This window comes from Labrus bergylta, chromosome 21, assembly GCF_963930695.1.
Source record: "Labrus bergylta chromosome 21, fLabBer1.1, whole genome shotgun sequence".
Lineage (NCBI taxonomy): Eukaryota > Metazoa > Chordata > Actinopteri > Labriformes > Labridae > Labrus > Labrus bergylta.
Genome location: NC_089215.1, coordinates 6,164,697 through 6,186,024, shown reverse-complemented (window position 1 = coordinate 6,186,024; position 21,328 = coordinate 6,164,697). Strand labels below are relative to the sequence as shown.

The 21,328-nt window shown below is 38.2% G+C and overlaps 2 protein-coding genes and 1 long non-coding RNA gene across 3 annotated transcripts in view; 2 read left to right on the top strand and 1 right to left on the bottom strand.

Annotated features, from left to right (window-relative positions):
* Positions 1-1,904: 1,904 nt before the first annotated feature.
* Positions 1,905-10,180, top strand: LOC109981830 (5-hydroxytryptamine receptor 3A-like). The gene is made up of 10 exons (XM_065949633.1): positions 1,905-2,084; positions 2,906-3,066; positions 4,038-4,082; positions 4,271-4,380; positions 4,868-5,037; positions 5,989-6,146; positions 7,859-8,069; positions 8,192-8,368; positions 8,942-9,027; positions 9,562-10,180. The coding sequence occupies exons 1-10, from the start codon at positions 2,045-2,047 to the stop codon at positions 9,796-9,798; spliced, it is 1,395 nt and encodes a 464-aa protein (XP_065805705.1). The 5' UTR covers positions 1,905-2,044; the 3' UTR covers positions 9,799-10,180.
* Positions 10,181-11,570: 1,390 nt separating this feature from the next.
* LOC114920161 (5-hydroxytryptamine receptor 3A-like) lies at positions 11,571-20,300 on the top strand. The gene is made up of 11 exons (XM_065949634.1): positions 11,571-11,667; positions 12,734-12,781; positions 13,464-13,612; positions 13,842-13,886; positions 13,977-14,086; positions 15,050-15,219; positions 15,503-15,663; positions 16,764-16,974; positions 17,091-17,198; positions 17,444-17,514; positions 18,705-20,300. Exons 1-11 carry the CDS (start codon positions 11,628-11,630, stop codon positions 18,912-18,914), a joined length of 1,323 nt encoding a protein of 440 aa, XP_065805706.1. The 5' UTR covers positions 11,571-11,627; the 3' UTR covers positions 18,915-20,300.
* LOC136177280 (uncharacterized) overlaps positions 17,099-21,328 on the bottom strand; it is a 64,023-nt gene continuing 59,793 nt past the window's right edge. Inside the window, exons 2-3 of the long non-coding RNA XR_010664919.1 lie at positions 18,590-18,610; positions 17,099-17,174 (exon numbers count right to left, since the gene is read on the bottom strand). This is a non-coding gene — a long non-coding RNA (uncharacterized lncRNA). The remainder of the gene's footprint in view (positions 17,175-18,589; positions 18,611-21,328) is intronic.

Below are 21,328 nucleotides of genomic sequence, written 5' to 3'. Positions count from 1 at the left end.
AGGAATCAAATATCCACCATGTGACACAAAACATTTCACTTTTAAAAGGTCCACTTAACCTTTGCTTTATCTACTTTTTGATCTGTAACAAGTTTTTTTAAGTGAATGTTGTGACCTTCAGTCTAACACAAGTTTCATATTTCCTTTCAAAATAAAAGCCGGGTTGTACCCTTAGCTCAAGACGATACAAAATACAAATTAAAAGCATACAAATGCAAAACATTTGGAATGTCAAACAAGTGGCTTAAAATGCTGTTTATTGTTATTAACTATTGAGTTTCAGAGTTCAGTTAATAAACGGATGGACACTTTAAAAAGCAGCCTCTGCCGTCAGTGAGTGAATGTGGTGTTGATGGGTGAACGTGTAAAAAGCGCTTTGAGTTGTCAAAAGAGTAGAAAAGTGCTTTACAAGCTCAAATATGGCGGCTAGGGTTGATTTATTTCATTTGTTTATTTAACAGGGACACATGCAATGAAGGTTGCTTCATATGTAAAATACAAAGTAGAGGCCATGCATACAGGTTTCTAGCCACCGTGCCTATCTTGTAACCCTTGACCCTATGCCATGGTAAGTACCCCGTGAAAGCCAACAGGCGCCGTTTAAACTGTCATCCTGACAATGTCTCTGTAAGGCCACGAGGTGGTGTGCTCTACTTTCAGTCTGATCAATGAACTGAAGACGTTTAAGCTGCAGTGATTTATATTCCCATAAAAGGTTAATATGATATTATACATGGAAGCACAGCTGGAGGATATCAATATTGACCATCAGTGTCTTTAGTACCCTTCTTCAAATCACAGAACTGTCAAAAAGAAACAACTTCACTTTTTCACAGCTTCAAAATGATAAAAAAAAAAAACACACACACACACACTGAAACTACCTTAATAAACTAAGTGCATGCACCCTGACTTAATTCTAGTGTGACGATACTATTGAAGAAGTTTCAGGAGGCTCTCTGATATGTAGATATGTTTTATCTTTTGAAGCTTGGTTGAGGAGAATGAAGAAGTGTTACAACCTCAGTGAGGAAAATGTCCTCCATTATAAAGAATGTCTATAAATGATTGTTACGTGCCGTAGTTTTGTGTGTTTTCTCTCTCCTGTGTGTGCTCCTCAGGTGTTGCTCCTCAGCATCGAGTGCCCAGCCACACCTGTGGCTGATTACTAATCAGGGGCAAACTATAAAGAGCAGGAGAGAGGAGGGTGCCAGTGGGTCGTTGGACTGCCTGTGTTTTTGACGCCGACAAATTTAGTGTGGAAGGATTGTGTTCTTTATAAGACCTTTTCGTTTATTGAGTGTTAGTTTTTGTGTTTGAGATCGATTGGCTTCTCTTTTGTTTGGTGTTTTTATAGAAGAAGCTTGTTTTGGGTTGCACATTTTGTTTTGTTTTGTTAATAAATCCATTTTAACGTAACCATGATCATTAAATATACTCTAAATGTTTATAGAGAACCATGCACATCAGTAGCTCAAAACAGAAATATGTGTTGTCGCTCTCTAATGCCATGACGCTGAAACATCAGAAGAATAGATTTGTATTGTTCTCTCTATTCTGATCATTGTTTTATTGACATCTTGTAACTTTGTGTTTATTCGTCTGTATTCATTCATATTTCTTTCTGTGCTTTAAAACCTGAATATCCTCTTTGGACAGCCATTATAGTTGTTTTTCTTACCTTGATTATAGCATGGTGACACTCAAAGAGATGACCATGTTCAGTGGCTGCATTTACTGTACTCACACAGACCACTAAAAAGACATTACAGCCCATTTGTGGCTCCGCAAGGGGACTTTGTGATTCTTGGTCTTCAACTTAAAGACCACTGAGAGCCGCTGTGGGAGTGGCCGCCGTCCTCGAATGACTTACACTAATCACATTATCCAAAATAACACAAATATTCTGTGATCCAGTTTGCCCGACCCTCTTCCAGTAAGACGCAGTGGGCAGACTTGGTGGCTGACTGCACAGTTAGCGTCTATCTATCTCCCCTCAGTGCAAACATCTCACTGACTCTGGACTCCTACAGTTGTTGCAATTATGATGCTAACTGCTTTCCTCTTTCTGTTCTTCCTCACAGGTAAGTTTGAAAACTGTTACCTTCTTGCACTCAGGCGTATCCTAATTAGCCTTCTGTAGTTTGACTTTAAGATAAACTCATGACCCGTCTCTTTTTATGGAGCTGATTTGTGTTTACGTCGGGGGGGGAAAAAAAGAGAGCTAAATCTTTTAAAAACGTTCCCATTTGCTCTCTCCCATTGTGGTTTTTTTTTTCTCCTGCGTGTAAATTGCATTTGTGTGCTTGTTGTTTGATGAAATCGATGTACACGAGTCAGTACTCACCACAATGCTTTCAATCTGAAGTGAAGTGTTTCCTGTTGACAAGGATCAACTCCAGGACTTTCAGAGAAATAGATTAAAAGTCAAACTAGTAATTCACAAAACACTGTCTGAAGCTACTAAAGAACTTCTGCTGCAATATTTTTTATCACCTATATTTGGTCCTTGCAGCTGGACAGAATCCAGAGGAAGATTACCCCAAGGGGACAATTCAAGTATATCACATCTTAAAACTCTGCTGCTTTGCCTCAATGTGAACCAAATTAAATTTGGCAACTTGCAACAGATTAAAGATCAAGAGACAGCATTGAAGCCTAATCTCTTTCTGTAATGCTTACTTTTACACTTTTCATGCAAATAAACTTTGTGGAGATAAACATCCAGAGTGAGTGGATAACAACCACAGGGGCTAGTGTGTCTCCTTTCTTCTGAATAAGAAGCCTTTGAGAGCACTTCTGGGAAACTATAACTGCCAGAGAAAGAGTTCTGAAGAAACAGAACCACACATGTTCTTAAAAAGATCAATTCCTGTCAGACTGTGTGTTGATGTTTTCTCTGAAGGTGGTGTGTTTCCTGAGAATAACTGCAGTTATCAGGATGTTTTAAACCACCTGAAACTGACCAAAGACAATGAGCTGTATTACATGACACGGCCTGTTAAAAACTACAAACAGCCCACTCACGTATCTCTGGAAGTACTTCTCTACGCCATTCTAGACGTGGTAAGTGCTCATAGCTTATCTGTAAAACTCCAATTTGACTATTATTATTCCATATGACAGGAGAGGTATGTTTTTAAAGATTTATTTCTGGGCGGTTGCCTTAATTCAAGAGGAGAGTGGGTAGAGTAGGACACCAGGAAGAGAGAGTGGGCAGTGACATGTGGGAGTCACAGGTCATTCATGATGAGGCATGACGCCCCCAAGTGAGGTATTTTATTTCAAATATCTTTTTTGGCCTTTATTGGATAGAACAGCGGAGGAGAGAGAGGAAATGTTGGGAGGAGAGAGTAGGGGGATGACATGCAGCAAAAGGCCGAGGTCAGACCAACAACATTACCACTAGTCTATGCAGCGCCCCACAACGGAGGTCTTTTTTGGATATACCTTTCAATTTACTGTGAAAAAGTTCCCAAATGGATGTGTAAAAAAACTTCTATAAATCTTTAGCATATTGACTGAGTGCAACACAAGTATAAATGAAACAAAAATGTGTTTTATTCATAATACCCAACACAGACAGAGGGCAGAAACTCCAAAGGGAGTCAGGTTTAAAACGTTACGCTGCCTGCACAGACTGTGTACAAACATTGATGTGTAAGATCAAGCAGTATGACCTCCAGTCTGTTGGTTGAAATGTTGTTGAGTTTGATGCTTTACATCTAAATTTCCCTCAGAGGAAGTAGCTGAGTTTAGTTGATTGTGCTGCAGATCGTGATCATTTCATTCAGAGGATTGTGCTTTCTTTATTGTGAAGCACTTTGTGACATCTGTTTTTGAAAGGTGCTATATAAATAAACCACTTTACTTACTATTACTTTTATATGTTGAGGTATCTACTATTTGAGAGCTTTAATGTTTGTCATCCAAATCATGACTCATAGTTTGACGGGTGTCATATCAGCAGAATACAAGCTGTATGTTCTTTTATCTTCCTGCACAGATTTAATAAAAACGAATTTCTTTGTTGACAGGTTGAGAAAGATCAGAAATTCATTCCATATGTTTGGACTGTCATGGTGAGTTCTCTCAGAAGAGGATGGAAACTAACTATATACATGATTTGATTTAGTCTCCCTTGTTATTGAAAGATTTAATTTCCATTTCAGGGCTTTCTTAACCGTTTTTTCCTCAATCTCAATTATTTAAGAACCTAATGTATTTCCTCTTGACTCTCTGTAATGTGATCATTGGGTTTTCTCTGTAGAGATGGCATAATGAATACATTTCCTGGGACCCACATCAGTTTTGTGGAATCGATAATATTTCTCTTCCTGCTGGAATCATGTGGAAGCCAGATCTCACTATCGAAGAAATGTAAGAGTGAAAGTGTTAGCATGCACTCGCACACGTAAACACACAGAGTCATAATTTGGAGCAGAAATTTGGAAAGACTTAACAAACCCAAGATTTTAATGCAGAATAGATAATCACAACTAGGGTCCTGATATCCTCACATATTGTCATTAAAAAGCGCATTGGCATTTCAGCTGTTGTCAAAGAATAGCTAATGACTGGCAGGGCATTGTGATATTTACAAATATGACACCAAAGCCAAAACGATGTTAATTCAGCACACTGACTGAGTGTTTTGAACAGAAGGTGATGTAAAACAATGTTAACATAAAGGTAAGATAGAGCCTATTCGGCTGGCAAAGCCGTCTTATCATAAAGCTACTTTACATGAAGAAAGGTATACAGATTTGAGTTTGTACAATTTGCACATTTTGGTTTAGGCTTGATTTCATTGCATCCTTAATATTTAAGGAATCTGGATCGGTTTCCTCCATGTGTGTCTCTACAGGACAGAGAAGGATAAAACATCTCCGACTCCTTATCTCACCATCAATGACAAAGGTGATGTTGAAATCAACAACGACATGGTGCTGGTCAGCACCTGCAGGATGCACATTTACAAATTCCCCTTCGACATACAGAGCTGCAATCTCACCTTCAAGTCTGTCATACACACCGGTGAGAGTTTTTCTGGACTATTTGTGTTCCAAGTAAGAGGGGCCAATGATGGGTGTTGGTGCATAGAACTTGTGAGTTACAGAGTAAGCATTGTTTTTTGCATCGAGTCAGTACAGATATATGACAGAAGGACTTGTGTTAGCTGCTAAAAGTTAGAGCAGCTTTTCAATATTGTAGTCTTGGTTAAGGAAAAAAAAAGATAATTGTTTTCTGCATTTAGCCGTCTATATACCAGTTTGTTCTGTATGTTTAAAAATATTTTCAAATATTCATCATTACATCATTTTATTTTGAATAATGTAGGCGCATAACAGACCAATTATTGGCTGACAGTAAACAAAAGCAATGGATTGCCATTGACTCCAACAGTTGCAGTCAGATGTTACTTTATATCTCCATGTCTCCTTAACAAACTGGCTGTATTTTGGTTTAAATGTATTTACGTATGTATGATTATGAAACTATAGTAGCCTAGCTGCAATACTCACTCTGTATCTGTACGATGACATGTTCTGTGGTGTCACATTGGAGTGGAACTGGCTTTTGTAGGCCTGCTGGTGAAATGGAGGAACCAATCATAACAAATCACAATAATAGTGATCTCAGTATAATTCAAGAGTAGGTCTACTCTATTACAACTATTGCTCCTATAGATCAACATGATACCAAGACGAATCAGAATGCAAAATTAACTACTTTCCTGTTCAGTCCATATTGACTTAATTACCATTCTGAATGTTGAAGATATTACTTATATGAAAAAAAACCTTAACAGCACTTAGAATATGAATTAATAGTTTTGATTGGACAGACCTGAATAAGGCCTGCTGGAATGTCCTGCTCCTGGGAGCCCCTTCTAGGCTGGATATGAATCAAAGTCATTGTCTCACACTGTCATATGTAACACTTATCATCACCCATTCCTTTTTTATCTCACCTTAAACAACCAAGCCAAGAACATTCGGCTACAGGCAAGCGACAACTCTTCCGAGGCCACAGAGTGGTCTCGTGAGGTGATGAGGACCCAGTACGAATGGCTGTTTCTCAACATGGTCGTCACCACCGTCAATGCCACTGATTGGGTCAGCCAAGACAAGATCATTTACACTGTATGTATAACACAGTACAGGTGTACACAGTGGAAGGTAACCCTATCATTAAGCACATTTATCAATTGTGGATTTTTTGTGAATTCCTGTATTGTGAAGTGTTGTGATGATATCTGAAATATTTTTAGGGTTTCTCGGGTTGTAACAAAACACTCAGTGATTCACAGTATTGGATTAAAGATACGATTGATGTACGATTTTGCGACAAATTTTCAGGGAATGAGATTGAAGGAAATGATAAAATAATGTAATTCTTCAAACCCGTTATCAGACAACAACGTAGAATATAATTTCTCGTATGTAGATTTTTAAATAAAATTAAGTAATCTTTTTTATTTTGAGTTTATGTTACTGGAAAAGAATGAGTGCACAAGTTTTGTAAAAAAGCATCAAAATCTTGTAAAAAATACCCTTTAAAAAGTTTAAGTATCATTTTAACTAAAAAAATGTAAATACATTTTAAAACAAATTAAATACAATTATACTTTAAAGGGGCTATATGTAACTTTTTACATGTAAAAATCGTTTTTTATCACCCATTAATAAGCGAACGGTTAACTGATGTGAAAAAGTAGATGTTCACTGTCTATCTGTGTTGCCTGTATAAAATGTTTCCCCCGGGTCGTATTTTCCACAAAAGCTCCAGGAAGTGACATTTTTATGCACGTTCTCAACGTCCTCCTCACTCCACTCCGCTTACAGAGATCAACTGTACAAACTCACCACACACTCCCGGTCTTCACCTGCACAGCCAGAGGCCGTCTTCCACACACTTCTATCCACCCTAGGAGCTCTCAAAGGCGGACAAACTGATCACACACTCCTGCTCTCAGCCAGTGCCTGCAGAGACTGTCGTTTGTAGGATGGAGAATGAATACAGACACACAGACTCCTTCACAGACTTTCACATGTGTATGACCACTTACCTCCTCTGTAAACATTATGCCGGTAAATATCCAGTGTTTCGCGGCCGATGATAATGCTCGTTTGTGTACGTACGAGCACGCGAGGGAGAGCGAGCAACAGGTTACTGGTGCAGTTCGCCTAACGGCCATGCGATGTCGCTACAAACGCAGTATTTTTGTACATAAGTTACATATAGCCCCTTGAAATAAGGAAAATCTCTTGGAACGTACCAATCTGCAGCCTAAAGGGAAATCAGCACCAAATCAACCTATGTCCGATCTCACAACAGATGAGCAGTGAGCGTAGGTTGCACTAAATCATGAATACAGCAACATGTGACGGTCTATATATGAGAGACAGCACCTCAATCATAACGCTGACAAGAGGGAAATGTCTCTCTTTCTCTCTCTGTTACCCAAAAGAGGATTACTCTCAACAAATAGCCTAGTATAAAGAGAGAGTGAACGTCCACAAGTTTATCGATAGCAGATGGCAATAAAAATTGTAAAATGGCGGGAAAATGCTAGGGGTGTGTACTTTAACTACCATTTTCTTGTACACCTCTATTCAGCTACATGCGTAAGAGACATAATGACGTTGAACAAGAGAAGTCAAAGGCAGGTAGTGGGTCTTGTGATCCATTTTTGGAGGTTTGTCTCGCACAGTATCGCCCCCCCCCCCCCCCCCCCCCCCACTAGTTTTCACCCTCTGAGCCCCGACTACATTAATTAGTCGTACATTTGCCTTATTTTAGTTCCAGAGGAGAAGAAGACTCATCCACCTCAACTTTTAACATAATTTCACAGATCACCATGAAGAGGCGCTCTATTCTCTACATCGTCAATTTCCTGCTGCCCGTCCTGTTCTTCTTGTGTCTGGATTTGGCCTCCTTCATGATCTCAGACAGTGGAGGTGAAAAGCTCGGATTTCAGGTCACTGTGCTGCTTGCTGTCACTGTGTTACAACTTATTCTGAATGAAATTCTCCCAGCCTCATCAAACCGGATTCCACTTATAGGTAAAGCAGATCAGAGTGTGTCCTTTAGTGGACTACACTTAATAAGTACACAGAATATACCTCACTTCTACTAGATGAGTAACTTTCTGTCTGATTTAACGATGTCACCTTCCCTCTCCTAGCGGTCTACCTTATTGGGATCTTTGGTCTCATGTTCCTGAGCCTCCTGGAAACAATTCTGGTGATGTATCTGATTAACAAGGACTCTTTGTATCAAGAAACCACAGCAGACAAAGACCAAAGCCAGAGTGAGGAGTGTAACAAACTTGGAACTGCCAACTTCCACAACCATCACATAGGTAAGACTACAGGTGGTTTCACACTAGGGATCAGAGTGCGCTTGACCCCAAAGTTCGGTCACTTGATCAGTGTGAACAAACACAAACAGACTGTACGCAGGTACCGTGCCCGAGTACACTTGAAGAGGAGGTCCGCGGGAGATGTAGACGTAACCATGCTCAAACAATAAGTGGACTGCTATACGACGTGATTCTAAACGGCTCCTGTCGTTTCAAAAACTGTCGTATCCACGCAGCACGGGGCTGTTTGGTCCTCTGAGCAGACAGGAACACATGATAGGGGCTTGAAGGGGGATCACTTCATTCCCCCATTATGCCTCTGACAGAATATGGCTGAAATATCGCGCCTTGATGGGCAGTCTGAATAGGGCAGATGTAACCATGGGAAAAGTCTAATACCTCTAATTGCTAAAGGTTTTGCCAATCTTGACTAAATAACCACAATTTAAAAAAGGGTTAAACAAATGCTTTTTAATAAACTGACTATAGTTAAGGTTTCGCAACACATACACACAGAGACTTTCAGTATTTGCAACATTCTTGTTAATTGTAATGTATAAATCGCATTTTCAGAGGTGAACAAATGGACTCATTGTGCTTCTATCTACGATGTGTCTACTGGTGGAACTCCATCTGAACATCAATCAGTGGCCAGAGAGGTAAGACTTATGACTCGCTATCATTGCTTTAAAGGCTTTATATGCGATTTTTTTTTGATCCAGCAGATGTCGCCCTTGAACACCAACATGAAACCAAAACGTCTCGCGCTGCATTGTTGTGTTAGCGTGCTAATGCTAGCGATCTTTGTTATGCTCGTATCTTCACACTGCATGTAAATTTACTCGAAATGAGCGTGATCTAGAAACGCAGTTAAGCAGTGAGTACAGTATGTTATTCTTCTTTTCTCTAGTCCCTCAATTAAACAACTTTTATACTCGAGGGGAGGAGTCAGCCGTCGTCCCGGCGATGTAAACAAACTGAAGATAGGACTCTGAAAACTCAGACAGTGGGACTCGGGTGTTACACCCATTGTAGACAGTCATTACTCAGAGTTATTTTCAGAGGATATACTTGATTTCTATTATATGTAAGTGTGAAAAATAGCATATAAAGCCTTCAATCATGAAGACAAAATTGTGAAAATGCTACAATCCATTTTTGTTGAAAAAGTCAACTCAACCATTATTTTGCAGGGCAACAGCAACAAACTGATGGACGAGTTCCATGCCTTGGAGAAGCTTTCGGAAGAACTTGGGCAGATCGAGAAAACTCTTTCTCTGCTTCTCCATAACATCAAGAAAGAGGAGAAGCCTGGCTACTGGACCACAGTTGCTGAAAGACTCAACAGAGTGTTCTTTATCCTGTATTTAACAGTGGTCAGTCTGTTTTTATCCATTATCTTTTCAAGATGGAACAGTGAAGAACAGTGATGAAAGCTTCATATCAAAAACATTTTGGTTGTTTTATTTGAACATTTCCTTTGTAATGACTAGCTATGACTACTGCTATCATTTTATAACTTGTTTTTTTATTTTTATTTGCTTTAAGCATGCCTTGTTTCCATCGCTGTTCAGTGTGTGCAGAAATAATACAGCCGTGGCACCAGAACATTTATCTAACATGAGTCTGTGTTAAATATTTGCCTCACAAGACTTGCTGGCTAACTGCTGAACCTGATGAAGAAAAGCTGACTTGCTAGTCAGTCACATTAGCTCCCGGGTACTCCCTATTTTCCTACTACTGCACTGTTTACTCCACTTGGCATTTTATCCATCAATGTTCAATGTCAAAATAAAAGAGGAAATCAACTCAGATGCTTATGAGTGTTGTGTTATGTTTGCCAACAGAACTACATGTTTACATAGTAATCCATTGTTTATTCAGACGGGGAGTTTTATTAAATTGACACATTCCCATTGGTCAAGGATATGTATTAATGGTCAGAGATCCCCGGAAGTTGGGCTTTACATGTTCATGAATTTACTTTGCACATTGGAGCTAATTATATAGTTGCAACATTTAAGGTTCCCTCTAAAGGAATCAAAACGTTTACGCATCAGCCCCTTGCTCTCACATTTACTTAAATGGTTCTGGTTGTGCTTAGCCTTATTAAATCCCTGACTACTTAAAGTGGATTTATTTTTCACACATTGCTCTGCAGGAAAATTTGCACCAATAATGCCATGTTATCCTCACTCTGGTTTGAGCATTGTGAATGACAAAATGTACACTGCTCTGTTTAAATTAACTACTTTAGTTAATTACCACTGTAGTTTGAATGTTTTAATTACATGTTAAAAATGAAAGTGGATATGGTGACAAGATCAATGCATTTGACATTTAATAACATATGCTTTTTAAACACAATCTTTACATATTGTACATGCTCTCCCAAGTTGTCAATATCAATCAGAGGATCTTCAGAGGATATGCAATGTAACGCATGATTAAATGCTATTTAGATTAGCCTTTATCATACCATTATGAACTATCCAGACCAAAAACTGTTCTGTGATATGTGATTTGTTTGTAGAGTACTAACTGAGATAAATTAATTAGACACTTCATATTTTATAAATAAAACCTTAAATGTTTTTTTGGCTTATTCAAACACACACACACACAATTAGGTTTTTGTGTTTTGTGAGGGCCATCGCCTTTTTGGTCGCATGTGAGGTCCACCTGATTTAAAGGGACATAATTTGAATTTCACTGCCAACCTCAAATGTGATTGGGTGTGATCAATGGGAAAATCACACCTGAAGTAACTAGCATAAAATCCCTTGATACTCATTTTGTTTAGAGTTGTAAAATTGGTAAAGTGGGAGGAGTAATTTGCATTACTGAAAACGCAAAAAGCCATAGATGTTGTTTAGTTGTTAACTTATAATACACTGGTGACCAGTCAGAATTGTGATTAATTCCATATTTAATATAACTTAGGGTGAATCATATTGTGTTAATCTTGCTTTATATAAAACATTCTGACAGGGTTCTTTCATGAACTCATTTTCTTGGGAAGTGAACTGCTGTGGTTGATAGCAAATTGATCTGCAATTGTTAAGGCTAATTGTTAAGTGGAAAGGCACTTACTGGTAGCTTTGTTGCATTACGTGCATTTCTATCATTAGATGAATAAGGGATCGTCATCAAATTTGCCCTGCCCTTCACAAGGCATTGATATTATTGCTATAAAAAACATTTCCAGCATCTCAGAAAAGACAAGAAGGCTCATCGACTGTGCACACTTTCTACAATCATGAAGCTTTCAGGGTTCCTCTTTCTGCTCCTTTTTACAGGTAAGCATGTACAATTCTGTACGATGCATGGAGGTATGCAGTTCTAAAGTTTTGTTAACATTATATTTCCATTCTATTTTTTTTTTTTTTTTTAAATAAAACAGTTAACTTACTGTAAAATGCATGACCAGGACAGTGACTGATCATCAGAGACGCTCTGCCCTGTAATCTCTTTTACTTGGTTACCACCACAGGCTTCCTTAGTGGTGCGTCATTTTGACAAATGGCTCCAGGGATTTCAAAGTTTTACCAGAATCCGGAATTAATTGTTCGGTTGACACAATTATATCAAACCGTTGCTCGTATTAAGTCATGCAGATCATTTTAGTTTACATACTACAGACATTTTGTTACCATACCATTGCAATGGAGATGAATGGTGTAATGTTTGTGATACTCATAGTTGCAAGGAAACTTAAAATACTTTGTAAAACAACTTATTACATTATTTAATTGATTATTTAACATGGACTTTGTCCCTGAAAATAAATATTGCTGTTAAACTATTCAAAAACCTGTGAGTTCCCAACCAAATCCTCTTTGCCCCATATGGAATATCAAAACTAGTTCAAACCCAATATAGATAATTTTGACATGATTATTCAGTAAATTATTCATAGTATTTATTTATTGAAATATTATTTTATTTTTTTTCACTACCCATCTGGTGTTCCAACTATCTGTTTCCTCAGGGTGTTGGGCAAGTTTGTTAATGCAAAATTGAACTTAAATTGAAAACAAGACTAGGCTGCCGTATCAGCCTTATTTGAAGGACAAAAAACTCGGAGGAAAAGGAGAAAGTCAGAAGTAGAAATAGGAGAAAAAGTTGGTGTTCAGGGGTAAAACAATAAAAGGAAAAATGTCTTGTTGGTAAATTAAGCAATAATTAGAGATATTGTCATGAGCATGGAACTCTTATAAAAATCCACATTGGTAGAGGGACAACATCTACATGTCAATATCAATATGTCTGCCCCCCTTTGCCATTTTACCTTTAAAAATACATATCAAAATGTATGCTTATGTAAATAGAGAAAATTAAGACCAATGTTCTCTGTTTTGTCAGGTGGAAACACTTACGTTTTTGTAGAGCCAGAAGAGTCTTTTAACCCAGGTATGTACAGGACGTCCAACAGCTTGGGATGGTATGATTTCTTACGTTTGTAGTGTCAGTTATTCAAATTTGCATCATATTGACCATTAACTAAATAAATTAGGTTCTTGTATGTGCAACTCATAGGTCACTTTAGACCCTTGTTAGGGGTATCTCAGCAACTCTGAAATAATACCAAGGGCATGTCCATCCACAAACTTCAACTGGTCCAGATCTCTGCCGCTCGAATCATCTCCAGAACTCCCTCTGTTAATCACATCACTCCTGTCCTTCAGCAGCTTCTTTGGCTCCAGTTTAGTGTTTCAGCATCAGACTCTGAAGTAGTTGATCAGGAGTTATTTTTTGTGACATGGTTTTTATGACATGATATCCCTCCATATCCAATTCTTATTAGTTAGTCTTACCATATGTTCAAATCACTGGAAATGTTTTTCAGCCAAGTATCAGATGGAATTTACAAAGACAAGCGTTTTGTTTGATGGATCAACTTGTTGCTAGCATATCTTAAACTTTTATATCCACATAAATGATTCAGAACCATTGGGTATATGACATAGTTTAAATTGACAAGTAGCTGGGAGAGCATAACTAAAAAATGCTCTGAAGGTTTTTTTATTCAAAATTACATTTTCTTATTTTCCTTACATGTAAAAAACTCTCTGTCTTGATGTTTTTGCTTTAGAAGGGTGTAATAAAACCAATTGGGATGTTATACAGCATCTGAACTTGACCAGAAACAAAGACAAGTTTGCAATGACCCGGCCAGCCAAAAATGGCCGAACAGCCACAGAAGTAACACTGGCTTTACTACTCTATGCCATTCTGGATGTGGTAAGTGGTTAATTTAAATGCATTTTATCACCATGCAATCTCAAAGTGATCTACTTTGGACTTTTCTGGAAAATCTATAGCCTATATTTTAGCCAAGAGCACAACTATCAAAACTACTTTAAAAGGATATCATTGGTATTAAAATGTGTATATGTTTGCACGTGTTCAACTTGTAGATTTTACTGTAAACAACTAATTTGGAAAGATTTTCATGTTTTTTTTCCCATAGCAAGAAAAGGAACAGAAGTTTATTTCTTATGTTTGGGTTGACTTGGTAAGTTGTCTGAATCACAAAAAATCAAAAAACTCCCTCGTTATGAATTTCCTTTGTTTAATTATTTTTCCAAATTTTTTTCCTCTGTAGTTGTGGAAAAATGATCTAATTCACTGGGAACCTAGTGAATTCTGCGGTATCAAAACATTGTTTATTCCAGCACAACTATTGTGGCTGCCTGATATTACTATTGAAGAGAGGTAAGTTCCAATATATGTGCATACTTTCAACTCTTTAAAAACCCGCAACCCCCCTTCCTCAAATCCAGCGCTATTTATGGAAAACACAAATACAGAGACATGTAGTCAGTATAGGCAACAACTAAAGGGAATGTCTGCATTCCTAGTTCCACAGCTCAGTATCCACCAGCAATCTCCGTTGTTGAGAAAACTGCAGTTTCTCAAGTGTCCACTTGACACTGGTCATTTACACAAGATAGTCTTTCACTTTGATATCTCCAAAGTGGATTTCTTTGGAAACTTTTATGATTTCTGAAGCGATTAAGGCCCCTATCTTCCATCCAGTGCCAATAAGTGCAAAGCAATTCTCATTGCCAATTTCCGCCTTAAGCAACTGTGGTTTTCACCCCCAGCGCCCAAGGGAATGTTGGTCCTGTATTGAGATCCGGTCAAGGCCCTTTGCTATCTTGAGGATGCAGGATGCGACTGCAGCAGTGTCCAGTACAATGTTAGTTAAGAGTACATTTTGTCAACCTCATTGACCAATTTCCTATCTCCCAATTAAGAGTTTTACTCGTCTCTCAACTGGATCCTCCACGTGTAAACCTGTTTTCTCACATATTCTCCCAGAAGCAATGCTGGTCTGAGTAAAAAATTTGATTTGCTTCAGCATCATATGCGATAATTTAATACAAATGCACTGGTCTGTGACTTTTCTGGGCTGCTAGAATCGCTATCATAGAAGCAGGAAAACTGCAAGAAAAGCTTAGTGACTTAGTAAAAAATAAAGATGTTTCTTCGATATTAAGATATAAGATATTTAAATTAGCAATAGGAAAAATTAGGACTCTAAAGGGCAACAGATATTGAAATAGTGATAGGATGTGTAATCCACAAAAGCTTATGTTGTCTATTTTAATATTTTAAGAATGTGTGGTTTAAAGCAGCATCTAATCAGCTAAGTGGGTGTTTGTTTTCATACAGGACAGAAAAAGATAAGTCCACTGATAGTCTTTATATCGGTGTTGGATATAATGGGGATGTTCTACTTAGGAACGACATGGTACTGGTCACCACCTGCAAGATGCAAATTTACAAATTTCCCTTTGACATTCAAAGCTGCAACCTCTCCTTCAAGTCTGTCATACACAGAGGTAAGAGCGATGGGTTGTGCTTGGAAGAGTCAATTGTAAATGGGAAGCAAATTTTGCGTGCTTTACTTCCATTACAGAAAGCTATTAAAATTTTGATGACTTAAAAAATATATACATTTTTTCTTTGTTAGGTGCAGTATGTAAGTTGTTTGTACGCCTATCTCTTGAATTTTGAGTAAATGTTTTTGCCTTAATCATTTTCTTGTCACCTAAACAACCATACAATAGAGTTATGTTTAAGAAACAAGGAAATATAAATGTCTCATCTTTTCTTTTGCCTCAGAGGAACAAATTGTGCTTGTGGAATATGGTGACCAAAACAGCACCACAGAATGGTCACAAGATATAATGAGGACCCAATCCGACTGGCTTTTCATCAACATTCAATCCACCAACAGATCTGTCATCAATTTCGAAATCCCCCAAAGCATGGTGGTTTACACTGTAAGTACTTCAGGTTTCAGACAGCGGACATGTGAAGTTCCTTTTTTTGGATTTCCAGCTCTACATGTCAGAGGGAGGCAGTGTTCTGAATTTAATAATTAATTTTAAATGATGTAGCATCAGGTGAACTATTTTGTTGAACATGACAAGTACATCCACAAACCTGGCTCCTTGCACCCTGGGTATATCTCAAAGTATCCAGCTCATATGCAGAACTTTGGTCGCAGAGCAGGTGGTGTGTGTGTGTGTGTGTGTGTGTGTAGAAAAATTACAAATATATATCATAGTACCACAATTCCTCCTGCGGTCCTTACTAGAGAGTCCTTCCTTAAAAAGAAAGAAATAGTTTTTTCTGCATGTCTGAGCAGTGTTTTGATTTATGCTTTTTATGTCAAAGTCAACAAGTTGAAGCAGCAAACTGCATCATTCCATGTGAGGGGACAGAAATGTAGAGAATGGAGACCCATGTATTTTTTCTTTTACCGTGAGCCATGTTCATTTCTCACCAAAAACGGACGTCGATTGAGCAGACATTTAGGCAAACTATTAATTATCCTGGGTACAAAACTCTCAAAAATCTAAGAAAAAACACGTAACCAACAAATATCCATCTGAATTGTCCTGAATCCTTCTCTTTAGTACAGAAACCATTTGGCAACAGGTTGTCAAAAAGCCAGGGTCAAAACAGTCAGGTTGATTTATAGATAGCAGGTTAGCAGGTGCAGCAAATGGAGCCAGGAGAGTCAAGGAGGAATGCCAGGCCAAGACAATGGATAAAAAAGACACACAGGGAGGCAGACAGGAGAAGAAAGAAGAAGGAGAGAAGAAGAAGAAGGAAAGTAGGGAGTGACACAAACAAACTCTGGAAAACTGTCAAGCAATGCAGTCAAAACCCCTGTACACTAAACTGTCAATGTAAAAATCCAGCAGAGAATTGATAACAAGGCTGTATCAAAAGGCCTTTTCAAAATGTATTGTAGGAATGGGAAACCTCAATTTGGTAATAAAAAACGAAATATAAGTTGACAGTAGATGAAGCTACTTTTGTCCAGCAATTGTCAAGCAATACAACCACATGACCCTTAAACATAATTTCACAGGTCAACATGAAGAGGCGATCTATACTCTACGTTGTCAACTTCATCCTGCCTGTTCTTCTGTTCTTGTGTCTGGATTTGGCCTCCTTCATGATCTCAGACAGTGGGGGTGAGAAGCTCAGCTTCAAGGTCACTGTGCTGCTTGCTGTCACAGTGATGCAGCTTCTTCTGAATGAAATTCTGCCGTCCTCTTCAAACAGGATTCCACTTATTGGTAAAAGAAAAAGAAAACCAATACAATTAACCTGTCTTGATTGTTCCTTAATAACAGTTCATACTAACTTTGTGTAGCATTATGCCAACATTAATACTATATGTTTACATCTTTAGCGACTTACTGTACTGGGATCTTTGGTTTCATGATGCTAAGCCTCCTGGAGACAATTTTGGTGATGTACCTCATGGAGAAAGACTCTGCATCCCAAGACAACAATGCAGGTAAAGACTGTTTGAGGACTTTTGGTAAAAAAGACAATATCAGCTTTTATGACTTTTTCCAGAGATGAGATTCACTACATCAACATTTTAATGAGTTATTTAAAAGATTATAGAGATCTGGACTGGATTTTTAGTCAAGGTGTTCAGTTTAAGTTACTTTTTTGAATTCTCTAAAATAGGGATAAATAGGATGTATGCAACCGTTTCACCGAGTGTGCACTAAACTGTTTGTTGAATTGTTTCAGACATGAATACATTTCTTCACTGTGATGTTTCTCGTGAAACGCCATCAGAACTGCTTCTCATGGCAAAACAGGTCAGAATTAAGTTGTACCTTTAATAATCAAACTTGCAAAAATATTCACTTGAAAAATTATTGACTGTTGAGCGATTGGGCTGTTTCTCCAAAAACATTTAGCTGGTGAAATTTAAGTTGAATGCATTTACTCTTTAAAGGCTTTCGGTTTCTAGGTTTGGAAATCATTGTAAGCAAACAGACAGTATGACAAAGGTGTTTATGTGCAATTCTAAATCAATTGCACAAAAAACTGCTGTTAACAATAACAGCCCTAAGGTTGTCACAAGGTGGCAACCTTAGGGCTTCAGACAGCATTTCCAGCATGGCGATTACCATTGATGGGACTCCAAAGCCCCCCTGCAGTAACAGATGGGTGACGTTATTTGTCCATTAATATTTTCAGCCTATGGTTGTCACTAAGCCAGAAGTAACCATATTTGGACAAGATGCTTGGGCTTGTGTTACCAAATGTAAGAGACCCTTGGTATTGGAGTTTTCCTCTCTATTCGTCCAGGTCCCAGAGAGAAACACTGACTATTGGGAAACAGGAGGTATGCACTATCTCTGGAAGAATTTCTTCTTCTTCTTGCATCCTGGTTGGGTACATGGAATGTGAATGGGCCATGCTCAAAGCCTCCATTGTGGAAGATGCTTCTAGAGGTTGAGGCCACAAAGTCATCAAGTGAATGTCTTGTAGGCAACATCAGAACCCTCTGGTAGAAGTAGCTGAAGGGTACCAGGTTGCTAGGAGGGCTGCAGGGAGGAGACCGCAGGGTAGACCCAGAGGGCACTGGAGGGATGGCCAGGAGATGCGAATCCCCCAGGAGGAGCTTGTTAAAGGGATGTCTTGGTCAACTTAGTTTGTTGTAACCGCGATTTTACTGCCAATAAGTGGAAGAAAACTGAAGGATGGATGGATTGATTAATGGACAGCATGTAAGACCCATAATTATCATGTTTGAGCAAAAACTTGCAATGAAAACAGGTAAAGCTTCACTCTTAAGAAAGTATGTCAAAACAGAAAATAAACAGAAATGCATACAGAATTCAATGAATACCTGCAGATACAAAACACCAATGTCAACTGTCTTACCTTTAGATGCAGTTTAGGGACCTGCAAATAGACAGTAACACAAAAATGTTAAATGTAGCTGCTGTTTTACCATATTAACGTGTTTAAACACTGATTTTAATAAATTATTTTTCAGGCTAGTAGCAGCCAGCTGACAGAGGAATCCCAGGACTTTGAAAAGGAGGTGATGAAATCCTTAGCAATGCTCCTCAGCAGCAGGAAGGAAGAAGGAAAGACTGGCTACTGGACCAGAGTGACCCAAGTTATCAACAAAATTTTCTTCATTTCCTATGTCATAACTGTCACATTGTTTTTAACCTACATGTATTACAGCTGGAATAATTAAGAACAAATCTAGTGTTTGATAATGAAACCACTAACAACTTCATCTTTGGTGATCCATCCTTTGCAATATGTGCCCTCAGTTGAATACTATACAAAATATTCTGTATTCTGACTGCTGACTAAAAGGCATGCACACAACAACACACAAACACAATATCAACAGTCTAGCATTCCGATTGCTCAAAGCGCTTTCTGCACTGCATGTCCAATTCACACACTGATGACAGAAACTGCTATACTTAAAGTGCTTCTCAGTTATCTAACTCCATTTATACATATTCACATGCTACTGGTTACGCCACTAAGAGTAATTTGTAGTCCGGCTTCGTGCAAAGTACACTCTGTCATGTGAACTAAAGGACCTAGGATCAACCTGTCTGCTCCAAGATTGTGAAATGACAAACTCTACCACAAGGTCAAAGCTGCCTGCTAAATGTATAGCTTTCATACAGTACTGATAAGTGTAGTATGGTAGTAGTTAAAGATAATAGATGTGTCGTGTCATCCATGCTGCAATACAATAGCATAAAAAAAATACTGAGCTCAAGACTGAAGTGCTATTGTACATTGAGTTGACCAATGTAAACAACAAGACAAAATGTAAAATGTATGTTATCCAAATTCACAGTGCCATAAATGCATAAAAGCTTAACAAGTTTCAAGTGTACACATCATAATTTATGTCTGATATGTAATCTGTATTTGTTCTGTGGAGATGTATAGGTCTTGCAATTAAAAAAAATAACCAATTAAAAAATCTCTTTTTTTCATATGCGTTTCTGTGAATGATGAGAGCTGACCTGGAATTGAGGGAAATATTTTCTGAGTTTATATTTAGGACCTTAAAAAAGGGAACAGTATTGCTATTATTTTCTCTGTTGGCCTGGAAAGTGAAAGGATAGGTTAATCAAGCAGTTGGCCTTCTGACAATTGTGACATTTTGAAGTTCTGTTGTATTTTTTGGCTTCTAGGTAAAGTAATGGAGCTCAGCGTAAGTTCAAGCAGGAAGACTGGTTATATTCTCTTACACATTTATTCAATTTCTTCATTCAACTTAGCCACTCCCTCTCTACCATCTTCCATCTCCCTGCTCTGGTGATCATCTGATTTGGGGCATTTACTTTAAGTAATAATCCAACCAGATTCTTCCACAACCTCTCTCAACCAATCATCCTGCTGCGGTCAAATTTTAAAACCTGTTCTCTCTCTTCCACAGTCACTTTGTCATTTCAGTGTGATTGCTGTGACCCTCCTCTGCCCCAGTCACCTCCATTCCAGCTCAGCAGAGTTCAGATACAGCCTCAGAAACCCACTCCTCATCACATCCTGCATTCTTCTATCACCACCACCACCACCACCAGGGTCTAGACTCCATGGGGGGTATCCTATCCTGCTGTCAGCCTAACTACCCCTCCGAGTACATGAAGTCGTCATGATGGAGTCTAATCCTCAAAGTCTTTGCACATTAATTTCCTAAATTGTTAAATAAATAATTGTTCATTCTTAATGAAGTCTCTCCTGATTTAAATGTTACAGTGTATTGTGGCTCTTGTAAATACTACATGTCCCTGGTCAGTACTGACTACATCAAGCAGTCCCTGGTCATGTATCATCCAAGGTCAATTTTTACTAAAACTTCACTAGCTAGGACCGCACAATCATCAGGGAGTGATTTGATTATTTTTCAATTATATTGGGATGACGATTCTAAATCAGGTGATGTTGAATAATTAAAAAATGTAAATCAGTGTTTTACTCAGGGCTAAAACAGGGTCAACATTTACTGAAAAACATGAAGTCAAATTGTCAAATTGACCATTTTCTTTCATCTGAGGTAATATTACAAACAGTTCTTACATTAATATGAACTTAACCGCTCCTTAGACATCTTATAGAGTTCAGAACAAACAGGAGATATTACAAATAAATAAAACAAACGACATAGATTTTGAAAAAAAGACATCGGTTATTTTTTTGTCTCTCTATCAGCAGTTTTTCCCTGAGTCCAGTTTTTTTTTTTTTTTAAAGGCAATCCAAACGTGACAGAAATCTGATTCAAGAAATGATTTATGGAGTACAGATAATTTGTCGCTAATTACTCAATTACTCAATCAATCACTAGTAGATTATTTAAATGTGCAAATATTTTTGCAAAAAAACAACAACCAAAAAACAGTCTACTTTGTGATTACAGGTAAAAGTGAAAAAAGAAAATGTATATTTTAATGAAGACAGTTGTTTTCCATCTTTTCTTGGCTGCAAGACCTGGTGGTCTAACAGTCTGTCTCTGAAGCTGCAGGTTTCTTTCAATGAGACAGTCCGACGTGTTGCACAAAAACAGCAGAGAGGAGGGGCAGCTGAAGCTTACAAGGTCTTGATGGTCTTGATTGGCGGCAGTTGCTGTGAATTCTGGGA

What these genes read in the sequence shown, in the direction of transcription:
- LOC114920161 (XM_065949634.1), top strand. Translation starts at nt 11,628, where the DNA reads ATGAAGCTTTCAGGGTTCCTCTTTCTGCTCCTTTTTACAG. An exon ending in CTTTCTGCTCCTTTTTACAG is followed by an intron (nt 11,668 to 12,733) that starts GTAAGCATGTAC and finishes CTGTTTTGTCAG; the next exon opens with GTGGAAACACTTACGTTTTT. An exon ending in CAAGTCTGTCATACACAGAG is followed by an intron (nt 15,220 to 15,502) that starts GTAAGAGCGATG and finishes CTTTTGCCTCAG; the next exon opens with AGGAACAAATTGTGCTTGTG.
- LOC109981830 (XM_065949633.1), top strand. Translation starts at nt 2,045, where the DNA reads ATGATGCTAACTGCTTTCCTCTTTCTGTTCTTCCTCACAG. An exon ending in CTTTCTGTTCTTCCTCACAG is followed by an intron (nt 2,085 to 2,905) that starts GTAAGTTTGAAA and finishes TTTTCTCTGAAG; the next exon opens with GTGGTGTGTTTCCTGAGAAT. An exon ending in CAAGTCTGTCATACACACCG is followed by an intron (nt 5,038 to 5,988) that starts GTGAGAGTTTTT and finishes TAAACAACCAAG; the next exon opens with CCAAGAACATTCGGCTACAG.